Source organism: Halichoeres trimaculatus, unplaced genomic scaffold (assembly GCF_033239565.1).
Source record: "Halichoeres trimaculatus isolate MK-OKI-2021-1 unplaced genomic scaffold, fHalTri1.1 fHalTri1_scaffold_12, whole genome shotgun sequence".
NCBI lineage: Eukaryota > Metazoa > Chordata > Actinopteri > Labriformes > Labridae > Halichoeres > Halichoeres trimaculatus.
The window spans coordinates 15,624,460-15,636,674 of record NW_027437190.1 but is presented as its reverse complement, the minus strand read 5'-3'; the positions used below and the strand labels follow the sequence as shown (position 1 = coordinate 15,636,674).

General features: G+C 37.6%; 2 protein-coding genes across 2 annotated transcripts; one reads left to right on the top strand and one right to left on the bottom strand.

Moving 5' to 3' along the window:
* Positions 1 to 1,074: 1,074 nt before the first annotated feature.
* LOC141800459 (myelin-associated glycoprotein-like) lies at positions 1,075 to 4,337 on the bottom strand. The gene is made up of 8 exons (XM_074682999.1): positions 4,266 to 4,337; positions 2,858 to 2,942; positions 2,353 to 2,742; positions 1,968 to 2,264; positions 1,726 to 1,825; positions 1,560 to 1,595; positions 1,415 to 1,447; positions 1,075 to 1,224 (listed from the first exon to the last, which is right to left on the bottom strand). Exons 2-8 carry the CDS (start codon positions 2,895 to 2,897, stop codon positions 1,191 to 1,193), a joined length of 930 nt encoding a protein of 309 aa, XP_074539100.1. The 5' UTR covers positions 2,898 to 2,942; positions 4,266 to 4,337; the 3' UTR covers positions 1,075 to 1,190.
* A 904-nt stretch (positions 4,338 to 5,241) lies between these two features.
* On the top strand, positions 5,242 to 10,032 carry LOC141800454 (myelin-associated glycoprotein). Its single transcript, XM_074682992.1, has 13 exons — positions 5,242 to 5,771; positions 7,315 to 7,396; positions 7,511 to 7,900; positions 7,989 to 8,285; positions 8,406 to 8,505; positions 8,613 to 8,648; positions 8,735 to 8,767; positions 8,898 to 8,939; positions 9,108 to 9,134; positions 9,349 to 9,372; positions 9,452 to 9,511; positions 9,620 to 9,647; positions 9,742 to 10,032. Exons 2-13 carry the CDS (start codon positions 7,342 to 7,344, stop codon positions 9,802 to 9,804), a joined length of 1,155 nt encoding a protein of 384 aa, XP_074539093.1. The 5' UTR covers positions 5,242 to 5,771; positions 7,315 to 7,341; the 3' UTR covers positions 9,805 to 10,032.
* Positions 10,033 to 12,215: the final 2,183 nt, after the last annotated feature.

Here is a 12,215-nt window from a genome sequence, read left to right as displayed (position 1 = left end):
CATCCCAACAGACTTAACTAGAAAAACTATCAACAACCAAATGTTGTGTTGCTCATTGATGTTTTCTACTGTCTTGACTTAGTAAGGCCTGGATACATTTTGTGTTTAATGTATTAATTTTTTTGCATTTATTTTGCTTGTTGAATAAAAAAAAACCTTTTAGATCACGCTCAAAGGACTGCAACAGTTGTCTCAACATTGAAAAAATCAATCAGACACAAAACAGCAGATAATGTAAGTTTTAATGATCAGCTGAAAAAAAAACACTTTGTCTCTGACTTGATATCACAAGTCAGTAAGCAGTGGATGATGTAAAAACGTGTACACTCATTTTACAGACGTGTTTCATATAAATCAAAGTGAAAATGAAGCATGTATAAAAGTTAAGGATTGATCCTTATTAAAACTGCAGCTCAGAGCCTTCAGTGGCATAATGCTGGCAGATATATCTTGTTTCTATATTGCTAATGTGAACCTTTGAAGCTATGTGATTAACATTAAAGCAAGCGAGTCAAACGAAAAAGCTGAAAATATCTCAGCCACTGATTTGCCTCAGGGTTTCTTTCAAGCATTAACACAAAAAAGTTGAAATAAAACCAAATGAAGGATCTGAAACCTTCAGAGAGTTATAAACAGTATACTTCCTCAAGCTTTCTGTTTATTATCTGAGGCCTTCAGTACATGTGGTTAAATTGGATCGGTCACGAATGGGGGTATTTCTGAGAAAAGGAACTCTGAATGATTTGACAGCATGACATGTGAAAGGTCACAGGAAGCTGCTGCAAGGCAGTCTATCGCTCTGTAAGGTGGCAAACACGCCTCCATTAACACCTGAACGTGTGAAATGTTAAATATGTAGATGGAAACCCTGACAAATTAAGTGTGAAAATAGATGTCCAGCGCAACAAGACCCAACATTGATCACCAACATCACTTTTGTTTTGGGGACAACAAGTGTTAAACTTCAGCTTCCCTAGAAAAAAACAGATTTTGCAGCTTGCCCCAACAAACAAACTTCAGGCCTGTTTCTTTTATATATATATGTTACTGCCAGGTGGAGTTAAGGTTCCGAAGCTTGTTTTAAGATTTAATTAAGCAGGAAAATGAGACGACCACTTCTACTATTTTGGTTATCTAACTCATAAAGAAAGCAGTTTGGTTACTCTTACTCCGGTGAAGTTCCATTTTTTTTATTTGCCCTCTTGTCCTTCAATCGTTCTGCCTCTGAGTGAACCACAACAAAAAGGAGAACAGACAGTAAGAATGAAAGTTTGTATTCAAAACAACAAACAGAATGACTATGATCCTTTAGATCTCATGGCATGCACAGATTTTTAAAAGATTATCTTTCCTTAGATGCTATTTTGTACTTTCTCAAGTCCCAAAACTTTAAAAATTCACAAGTCTCTCTCACCTGCGGGACAGTCTGGAAAGCCGATTCCACAGGCTAAATGTGTGAAATGGAAAAAGAAAAATGTGAATCAAACTCTGAGACAGAAAAGGAATAAACAACATTTTAGCACAACATGCTGGTTTTAACTCATACACCTTTTACTGACCTGCCTTGCTGATTTTGGAGCTCTGAGATGCGGTTCCTTATGAATACAGGAAAAGAGATTTGTTTGAGTTATATACAAACAACAAACCTAAAATAAAAGATGATCAAGGCTAACTTCATAATGCAGAAGTGTTTGAAGCTTTTCCTCTGATTGCATGTTTACTCACTTGTATCTTTTCACCATGAAAATGCAAAAGACTGCAAAGACCACTGCAGTAACAATACCCACCACTGTGGGGATGATGATGTGGTTGTAGTTTTCTGTTCCTGCAAATAGACATTTTGAGATTTATAACATTTCTTGTTTATATTGCACAAATTAGTAGACAGACACGTCCAGATTCTTGTAATTAAAGGCACTCTTTAGGTCATAACAATATAAAATAACACGTAAGAAATCAAGTTTTACGTTTAACATTGAGTTCAACTTTTGCAGACGACGTCCTCCCTCCATTAAAAGTGGATGTGCAGGTAACCTCACTGTGGTCGTCCTTCTCCTCAGCGATGAAGGTGAGGATGGACTGAACCTCCCAGATGCCTGAATGACTTTGTCTGTGAAACTCGGTGATCCCCTCTGATGTGCCTCTGCTCCAACTGATTACAGGAGCGTGGGAGGGACAGGTGTGGGCCACCGTACAGGTGACAGTGAAGGGGTGACCTTGAATGGCTGTCTTTGAGGGAACCAGTTTGGGTTTTGGAGGATCAGCTGTGAAGGAGAAATGTCAGGGAGAGTTGGAGGAAAGTCACCATGAAATAGAAATTAGATTTTGTTTCAACCTTGGAGACATACGTACGTAGCATTTTTAGCACAGCACAATCTTCAACGAAGGAGAACTTTTCCTGTGTACCACCGGCTGTTGGTGCCTGCTCAACCCGGAAACAGAAAGGGCCGTTGTCATGATCTTTAACATTAGTGATTTCTAAGGTGCAGTTGCCCTGACCCAGATGTCCCAACAGCTTTGTGCGATCCCTGAAACTTTCTATGACACCCGTGTTGTCCTCATAATAGATGCGACGATTCCTGTCACTTGAAATATGCCAGATCCCTCGGAGTCTGGAGGTGGAAAGACTTTCTTCAGGGTGTGTGAATGAACAGGGAATCACAACACAGGATGAGACCAACGCCTCAAGACTCTTTACAACATTGGCCTTCCAGTTTTGAGTCAGCACCGGGCTGCAGATGGCTTCAGAAAAAAAAGGACAGCAGTACAGAAGATATTACTTCATGATGAACTGACGTTTTCCTCCAACTACAAGAAGGGAAGCAGCTGGAAACTAAAACTTTACAGTTTACATTACCTCCCAAGAGCAGGCCCACCATCATCATCATCTTCTTCATCTTTCTGTCTTTGTCAGTGAGCCTCAGAGATTTTGGTGTGTTAGACTGTGGGATGTGGAAAAAAAAATCAATTCATTTTAAAAAATCAGTAGTTCTATCTAAGAATGCTTCTCTTTGATAACAAAACCTTCTAAAAGTAGAAGTCTTGGCATGTTCTAATCATAAAACTAACACAGGCTTTTTTAACCCTTTAACTTTCAGATCAACCATTCAGTAGAGCATTATTTTTCTTTGAGCCACTATATCTTATTAAAAATATATTAAACAGAGTAAAACCTGATTGAGTTGTCCCCCCAGCTTGAAATAGTTTTTCTGGATTGAATTGGTGTCTGATCTTGGTGTGCCAACAACATAAATAAAACAATAATAATAATAATAATAATAATAATAATAATAATAATAATAATAATAATAATAATAATAATAATAATAACATATTTAAAACATTATTATTATTATTATTATTATTATTATTATTATTATTATTATTATTATTATTATTATTATTATTATTATTATTATTTTCTAGGATGGAACTTTTTTTTTTTCAAATATCTTTCTTGAGTTTTCATGTTATATGTATAAGTGCATTTACAAAATATAGGCCCATACATACAAATACAAAAGAAAATAAATCGGACACCACCAGGGGTGGGCAGGTATAGTCAACAATACCACAAAGGAAAATAGTATATACAAACTAGGACAGATGACTGTGGCAGTGATATTAATACTTTATGTGGTGCAATAGCCCACACCTCATTCCACCCTCCCATTCCTGTTAGTGCAAAATAATTTTAAAAAAGAAAAGAAAAAAGAAGAAAAAAGGCATAGAATCTTGTAGTTTGCTGCGCACCACACAGAGTCAGATCTTGTTTTGTCAAGAGCCACATCCAAACACATCTCATGAGAGTTAAGTTAGAGAGTTATGAAAATAGGTTAAGAAAGGTTCCCATGTCTCATTAAATTTCTTCTTCAAGCTACTGATAGAAAAACGCAACATCTCAAGTTTCAGACAGGACATTACATCTTGGCGCCACTGGTCAAGCGTGGGCAGGGCAGCACCCTTCTATTTCAACAGAATTGTACATCTGGCTCGGAGCAAGCAGAAGGTTCTTGGATGAAACTTTAAAGGGTTAAAAATAAAATAGACTTCATATCTCTTGCATTTAAAAGTGAAAGTTCAAAGTTTCAATATCTTCATGCAGTTTAAAAATTAATGTCAACAATAAACTCTAAAACCCTTTGCATTTACAATTCCCCAATAGCAGATTGTTTCATTTTCTACTTAAAAAAAAAAACATTTTGAAAAAACACAGAGCAAACATTAAAGGACACAAAGTCATACCACAGGTAAAGTCTTCTCACCAGATGAAGCTGCGATGTGTTGAGCAGAGGTGTTTTTCCACTTGAGTCAGAAGTCACGTGCTTTTATAGGACTCAACAGTTAAATGAGCTGAAGTTTAAAAAAAAAACAAAGTTCTGTAAAAACTTTCAATATCTCTGTGTGAGATAAAAAAAGATGTGATGAGGGCAGTCTCAGACCAGTGGAAACAAACAAGTAGGGAGTGGTCTCTTTGTCTCAAAATTATGAGCTGCTCTTTTTATCTATTTATCTATTTATTGTAAAATTTTACGTAAAGTTTTAATTTGTGGACTCAAAACAAAAAAACTTAACGAAGATAATGAGCATGTGTTGCACCAAAAACACAGGATTAATTAACAAACTACATCTTTTACATGTCAAATTAACATCAAAGGGTGTCAGTCCTGTATCTATCATTACTCTATCTCTGCAAAACTTCATGGCAGACAGTCCCTAAAGAACTGTCTTCATTCTTAATCCAAAAATGAATAAAGGTTAGCTAAGTTTGTGAATATTACAGACTTTATATCAAATGGATGCCGTTAGTGTCAACACCTGTTTCTCTGTTACTGTCTCTCTTTTTCTGACCCATTGCTAGACGTTAAATTAACTAGAGTACTTTGTGCAGATGTACATGATAAAAGTCTTCTGCTGCATTAACCAAAAGCAGGAGACCCCAATCTTGAGCAATGAAGTCAATGCAGAAGTGTAGAAACCACAGTTCCTCAAGTGTCTGCTTCAGGATGCATAGGAAGTAACTCTTGACCTGACTTGACCGACAGATAGGGACACTGTTAATGAGAAGGCTGAAGGTCTGCTTAAACTCCATCTTTTTGCTACGTCAACCAAAGATAGCTCGAGCCGATATTTCCAATGTGGACCGCATTGACAGTACAGAAACAACATCAATGTGCCACAGAGTCTGTGGTTGATGCTTTTGTGGTATTTTAGTACTTTAGTATTGCAGATTATTCTTTTGCTACTCTTTCCGATATATCAGATATTATTCATGATACATGTTAAGGGTTTTCAATTTGTTTGCTCTTTTAATCAAAGCTAAAGTCACTACTTTTAATGCTCTTTTTTTTTTCAGTTAAAACCAGTTTGAGTGCAGAGAAAACCCATCAGAGTGACAGAGCAGAAAGACAACTGTGCTTTCTTTTTCTGATTCCGAGAAGTTAATATATTTTATATGTAAGCATGTATAAATAGAGTGGATATTCATATTTTTTTGGCTCATTGCTCATCACTTGGAGACCAAGATAAGAGACCACCCACTACTTCCTCTTTTGCCACTGAGCTGAGACTGCCCCCATCACATCTGCAGTCTTTCTCACACAAAGAAATAAAAAGTTGTTTCCTAGCTGAGCTTGTCTTCCCTCTTTTGAAACATCAGTTCATTTCTTGATTGAGTGCACTGCACAACTGTACAGCACTTTATTTTGGGGTCGGGGGTTCAAGTGAAAAAAAGAAATCACCTCTGCTCAACCACATCGCAGTTTCATCAGGTGAGGAGACTGTCACTTTGCTATGACTGAATATCTTTTTAATCTTAAATGTTGTTCATTGTTGTAAAAAATGTCATTTAAAGTTTAAAGAAATAAAACTGAGCAATTCTGATTTTAAAAAAAAGGGTCCTCTCCCTTAAGGCTAGGACCCTAATTTTGCTTTGATAAAAAGTCCTTGACAAGTTTATTAGATCATTACTCTGTGTATGCTGTTAGCCACCACTGCCCTGAATTAACCGTCAACTGCTGACTGCCTTTTAAGTTTTTAAGTGTTTCTGCTGCTTAATCAACCAGGATGTGCAGGCTCTTTAGTCAAAACCACCTATTTAATGCTCAAATATAGCTGTTGCTGTTATAATATTCAAATATACTGTTTTACAAAAAATAGTAAAGCACATTATTATTTTTGATTATCAAATTACAGTTATATAGCTATGGACCTGGGCAGAAAAAATTGTTTTTTAAGTTGAGTGTTGAGTTGGCTCAAAATTAGGAATAAATACACAAAATCATTTTAAAACTTGTCTATTCTCTTTAAAACGGTGAAGCAAAGTGGACTCGCTCTGAAAGAAATTAAGAGTCTGAGCTAAAGCACTTCATGGTGCTACCTTGTTTTCTCCTTTTTATGACAGCTGGTCGGATTTCTTAAATCATGTGTGCTGTTAAAAAAGGCAGTTATGTGAGAAAATTGAAATGGAAAGTAAAAAGGAACAAAAGAAATCTCCTTTGCATATCTTCCTTTGTGGACTTTGTGTAGCCTTGGTGGCACTTAAAGTATGTGTTCATTAACTGTTGTAAAAATGCAAGAATAAAATCAGTCGTGGTGTGACAGCTGACTGTTGACTGTGGGTTATATGGTTGTGTGGGCGAAGGGTGGTTGGGCTAAAGGACATGGGGTTAGTTTTTTTATAGACTGTAAAGCACTTTGTGTTCCTTTTTTGGTATAAAAATGCTTTACAAATAAAGTTTTGATTGATTCATTCATTGATTGATTGGTTGATTGATCACAGCAACAATTCCAGACAACCCTTCTCGTAATTTCTCCCTGAATCTCTCGTATGAAGTTCATTTGACATTTCGTTTTGTCGTAAACTCTGCGAAATGCTGTCAGCTTGGTATTTACGCCACTTTCACAGAACCACAGCGCAGTCAAACAAAATGTCACAATGAGGATGTGACCTGGTAATAAAACAGACTTTAAATGATGTGATAGTCATAGACTTTACCAAAGGTGCTTTTTGAAGAAGAAGTACCAGGGACTTTCAGAAAATAAAAGTAGTTGCACTACACCATCAATGACAAGGGACAGACCAGCAGTGTTGGCTTATGACTGTTAGCCTGTGAGCATAGACTTGTGCAGTTTTTACTCATGATTATCACATTTATTTAATCAAAAAGCCAAAAGATGGCCAGGGCTAATAGCAACAATTCTGCATGCCAAGACTTCTACTTTCAGAGGAGTTTGTAATCAAAGAGAAGTATTATTAAGAGAACTATCAATTTATGTTTTGTATTTAACTGATTTTTATTCCACATCCCACAGTCTAACACACCAAAATCTCTGAGGCTAATGGACAAAGACAGAAAGATGAAGATGATGATGATGATGGGCCTGCTGTTGGGAGGTAACGTAAACTGTAAAGTTTTAGTTTCCAGCTGCGTCTCTTCTTGTAGTTGGAGGAAAACATCAGTCCTACATGAAGTAATATCTTCTGTACTGCTGTGCTTTTTTTCTGAAGCCATCTGCAGCCCGGTGCTGACTCAAAACTGGAAGGCTGATGTTGTAAAGAGTCTTGAGGCGTTGGTCTCATCCTGTGTTGTGATTCCCTGTTCATTCACACACCCTGAAGAAAATCTTTCCACCTCCAGACTCCGAGGGATCTGGCATATTTCAAGTGACAGGAATCGTCGCATCTATTACGAGGACAAAACAGCCGTCATAGAAAGTTTCAGGGGGCGCACAAAGCTGTTGGGACATCTGGGTCAGGGCAACTGCACCTTAGAAATCACTGATGTTAAAGATCATGACAACGGCCCTTTCTGTTTCCGGATTGAGCTGGCACCAACAGCCGGTGGTACACAGGAAAAGTTCTCCTTCGTTGAAGATTGTGCTGGGCTAAAAATGCTACGTACGTATGTCTCCAAGGTTGAAACAAAATCTAGTTTCTATTTCATGGTGACTTTCCTCCAACTTGCCCTGACATTTCTCCTTCACAGCTGATCCTCCAAAACCCAAACTGGTTCCCTCAAAGACAGCCATTCAAGGTCACCCCTTCACTGTCACCTGTACGGTGGCCCACACTTGTCCTTCCCACGCTCCTGTAATCAGTTGGAGCAGAGGCACATCAGAGGGGATCACTGAGTTTCACAGACAAAGTCATTCAGGCATCTGGGAGGTTCAGTCCATCCTCACCTTCATCGCTGAGGAGAAGGACGACCACAGTGAGGTCACCTGCACATCCACTTTTAATGGAGGGAGGACGTCGTCTGCAACATTTGGTCTCTATGTCAAACGTTAGTTTAGATTGATCTGTTGACTCCCATGTCCTTTATTAATAGATACACAAACAAATGACCCTTTCCTTATTTTTTTACATGTAAAGATTTCTCTCTATGAAATCTGTTCATTTGCAGGAACAGAAAACTACAACCACATCATCATCCCCACAGTGGTGGGTATTGGTACTGCAGTGGTCTTTGCAGTCTTTTGCATTTTCATGGTGAAAAAATACAGGTGAGCGATGTTCTATTCCTACATTTACTTTAAAACAGCTTATATCTTAAAATACTAACTTCCTTTGGAGAAGAAAGCTTCAACTTTTTTTTCTTGTCTGGCTTTAGGGCACGCATTGCACAGCTACAAAGTCAGGACGGCAGGTAAGTCGTGACACTTGCATCAAATAAATTATTTGCTTCCTTGGTGATAAAAATGTTACTTAATCTTTATTTATTGCGTCATTTAGTGTGTGGAACCGACTGTCCAGGCTTTCACGCAGGTGATCAAAAGCTTGAGTTCTTTCTGGTTTCAATTCATTTCTCTATCACGTTGGCAGGAACCCTGTCATTTTAGTCACTGTTTCTTTAATCAGAGATGTAACCAGTTTATTTACTCTTTCATATTTTCAGGATGCGATCTGATGCTCCAGGACCCTCCCGCTCTGAACAAAGGCAAGATTAATTTTATTGTTGATCTCTTTAGTAACATGGCACTTCTTAAGTTGACAGCTGTGATTTGAATGTCTGCACTAAGATGTGTAGCTTCCCTCATTATAAAAGAGAAGAATTTATTTTCATTCCTCACATTTGCATGCTCTCTGTTCCTCTTTCTCTGCCCAGAAGGTCTATTTGGAGCAGATTTTCAAGGTAAGTTCTGAAAAACATACATAGATGAGAGCACGTCAGCCTACACTGATGAGCTTCACAAGCTTCACACCATCATTTGGTTTTCACACAGTTTTTTTCACAGTTACATTGGCGTTCAGCTTTGAGAACGCTCACTCGTCATTGTGAAACTGGCACGTACATCTTCCTTCTTTTTTTTTTTTTATTGTAATGTAAACTTCTCTTTATCAAACAGAAGGCCAAGAGCAGCTGTGGAGATGTAAGTGTTTTTAAAGTGAAAAACTTTGAGGTATTATTTGTTTGCCTTGCTGCACAATAACATGGATTTCAACTCACAGGCCAAACAAAACCGGCAACGACCAAACTTTCTCCAAACCTCGTTTCCCATCCCCTAAAAGGTGCCCCTGCTTAACCAGTAACAAATTCTGAAACATCATGTCATTATAGAGTATTTTCTCATGTTATTTTACTTTTGTCTCTGTGTTTTTGCTGGTGATGGACCTCAGTCAGCCAAAATCCTGCAACTACAATAAGGTATCACCAGATTTCCATAACTGCTGCAAATAGTACCCTGGCACTGTAATATTCCTGATAATAAATATCTTTATCTCTCTTTTATCTCTCACAGGGGTTTGATGGTGGAGATGATTATGAAAACACAGCTGATCTCAACATCTATGGAAACGTGTGAAGGACGTGAAGCACAGCACTCCTCATTATACTCATCATGATTTGTACTAATTGATTCTGATGATGTCCCTTTATTATATCAGACATTGTGTTTAATTCTGTTATTGATCATTTCCTCAAATCATATGGAATATATTTTCAACACCTTCTGCTCTGTAAATGCACCACTTTGCAAAGCTAATGTTTGATAAGATTTGCTGTTGGCATCGCTTGCTGTGAAACTTAATCATTGGACCACAATGAGATTTAATAAAGAGAAAATAAAAATCAAGAATAAATGATTATTAAACTATATGAAGTCACTTATGAGAGAAAAAATCACTTACTCATAAAAGATTGTTATCCTGTAAACCACAAAGCTAAAGGTAGCAATTAGCATAACCTTGCTAGCACAAGGTGCAAAGAAGAGATAGCTTTTAGGACATAAGATGAAAAAAAAAGTAACTTAGTAAATAAAAATCCTCAAATTAACCTTTTACCAATAATGAGGATCAAAAATGATTAATAATGGCATCACAACAGAAAAATAGATGTTAGCTAACTGCTACTGTGGAGGATGCAAACACAGAGATATGAACGACATGAAGATAGAGTCAACTTACAGCCTTGGCACACAGGTTTAACCATCTCTGGACACAGACACAGACCAGTCTTTCCCCTAGTCTTTACAGACCACAGACTGTAACAAAAATGGAAGTCATCTTGCTTGGCTCAAACTGAGGTTGCCACAAAAACTGCTCCCCCTTGTGGCTGGCTGCAGTATAGGTCAAAAAATCCATCTCCTCAGCCATTCCAGATGGGCTATGGTTAAACTTTTAAAAATTAATTCACTTCGTACAAACGTTTCTCACATTGGGTTGCTGCGGTAATATGAAGATATTTTTTGGCTTCCCTGTATTCAAGTTCTCTTTTTTTCTGAAAAGTTTTGTTTTCATTAGTTATTAGAGAATAAAAACAAGGCTCTTTAGGTCATATTTAATAGTGAATGACAGCTAAAGTTCTTGTGTAGTTTTTCTCAGGGATTGTAAAATGTGTTAGAAGGGAGAGCTAAGAAGAGACAAGACTCTCCAAAGAAAAAAATGCACAGTTTTTCTCACCCAGCTCCACTCAGGTTCTCTCTGGGTCCCTCATAGCCCTTACTGCACAGACTCTGACTACACCATGGCAGTGCCTTCGAAGGGGGTATATTGGCACAAAACTGTACAATCGTAAAATGCGGAGCCACATTGTGTACTCTATGTATCGTCTATGTTACAGACTCTCAGTCATTTTCCTCACACCTGCTTCAGTTTCTGGTTTTAATGGGTTTATCACTATAATGATGAACTATGGTCAAACTATGAGTGGTTACACTTCACCATAGATGATGAGACTTAGTGTAAACATGCTTAACTAGCTGGAACATACTGGAGCACGGTTTGCCAATATTCCTTTCTGATTGATGGGAACTTGAAGTACCCAACTTTCCCAAATACCATCTCCGGGTCAGGCTAACCTAAGTATCACAAATTTGAACCCTCACGAGTGTCGTCTCAGGTCAAACTGAACAAATATCTGGTTCCTGTCAGCTGAGTGCTTCACCACTGCACTCCAAGTCTTCTTGCTAAGCTAAGTTAAGCTAACTATCTTGTAGCTAGGACATGTGATGTGATGTGTACCTGTTTTTCCATCTCTCTCTTAAAGACAAGGCAAATATCGATTTGTCCCATGTGAACATACTTCAGAACAATCATACACAACATAGATGAAATGGATCTTTACAGTTAGTTTACTGGATTAACTAGAAAACAGATCTTGAGCATACTGTTTACTGTTTTTCTTTTTCCAATAAATAAGACAAATTATTAGACAACCATATGTTTACATCCAGTTCTAAAATGTAGATGTTTTGTCTTTCAGCAGCCATTTGTCTTTTATTTTACTGACCAGGACCACAACATCAGTGGGATTTAATGTAACCATGGATTGAATTTTAATCTTCAACCTGAATCTAATACTGTACAACTTGCTTTGAAGGTTTGATTGGCCTTTATTTATTCCACAATCTACAATTCGACAGTTTCATTTAGCAGATGCTTTTGTCCAAAGCAACATTAGACACAAAGAAGTTTTTAGACCGAAGGGAAAACCTTAGTTAGTGTGACAGGGTGCTTTAAGTTATCAGGCCGCAGGTGCTGCTATTAAGTGCCAGAAGAAGTGCATTTTTTCCATCTAAATAATGTAGCCACAGCTTTCCACAATAAAAAAAATCAACATCTTTGAAAATAAGGATAGGAGTGATACAATCACTTTTAACAGCTGGAGTCAAGCAGCTCAATGATCAACAGCCTTATGAAAGTGATGAAGATGATGAGATTAGTATCAATAATTGAGCTATTTGGTGGCAGACAGCTCCACAGCAGCCATACAAGG

Excerpts from the sequence above, each read along its gene's own strand:
- LOC141800454 (XM_074682992.1), top strand. The coding sequence starts at position 7,342 with ATGGACAAAGACAGAAAGATGAAGATGATGATGATGATGGGCCTGCTG. Across the intron at positions 8,506-8,612 it reads TTCATGGTGAAAAAATACAG|GGCACGCATTGCACAGCTAC; the intron begins GTGAGCGATGTT and ends GTCTGGCTTTAG. Across the intron at positions 8,649-8,734 it reads CTACAAAGTCAGGACGGCAG|TGTGTGGAACCGACTGTCCA; the intron begins GTAAGTCGTGAC and ends TGCGTCATTTAG.
- LOC141800459 (XM_074682999.1), bottom strand. The coding sequence starts at position 2,897 with ATGAAGAAGATGATGATGATGGTGGGCCTGCTCTTGGGAG. Across the intron at positions 1,826-1,967 it reads AGTTGAACTCAATGTTAAAC|GAACAGAAAACTACAACCAC; the intron begins GTAAAACTTGAT and ends GTCTATTTGCAG. Across the intron at positions 1,225-1,414 it reads CTTTCCAGACTGTCCCGCAG|AGGCAGAACGATTGAAGGAC; the intron begins GTGAGAGAGACT and ends TGGTTCACTCAG.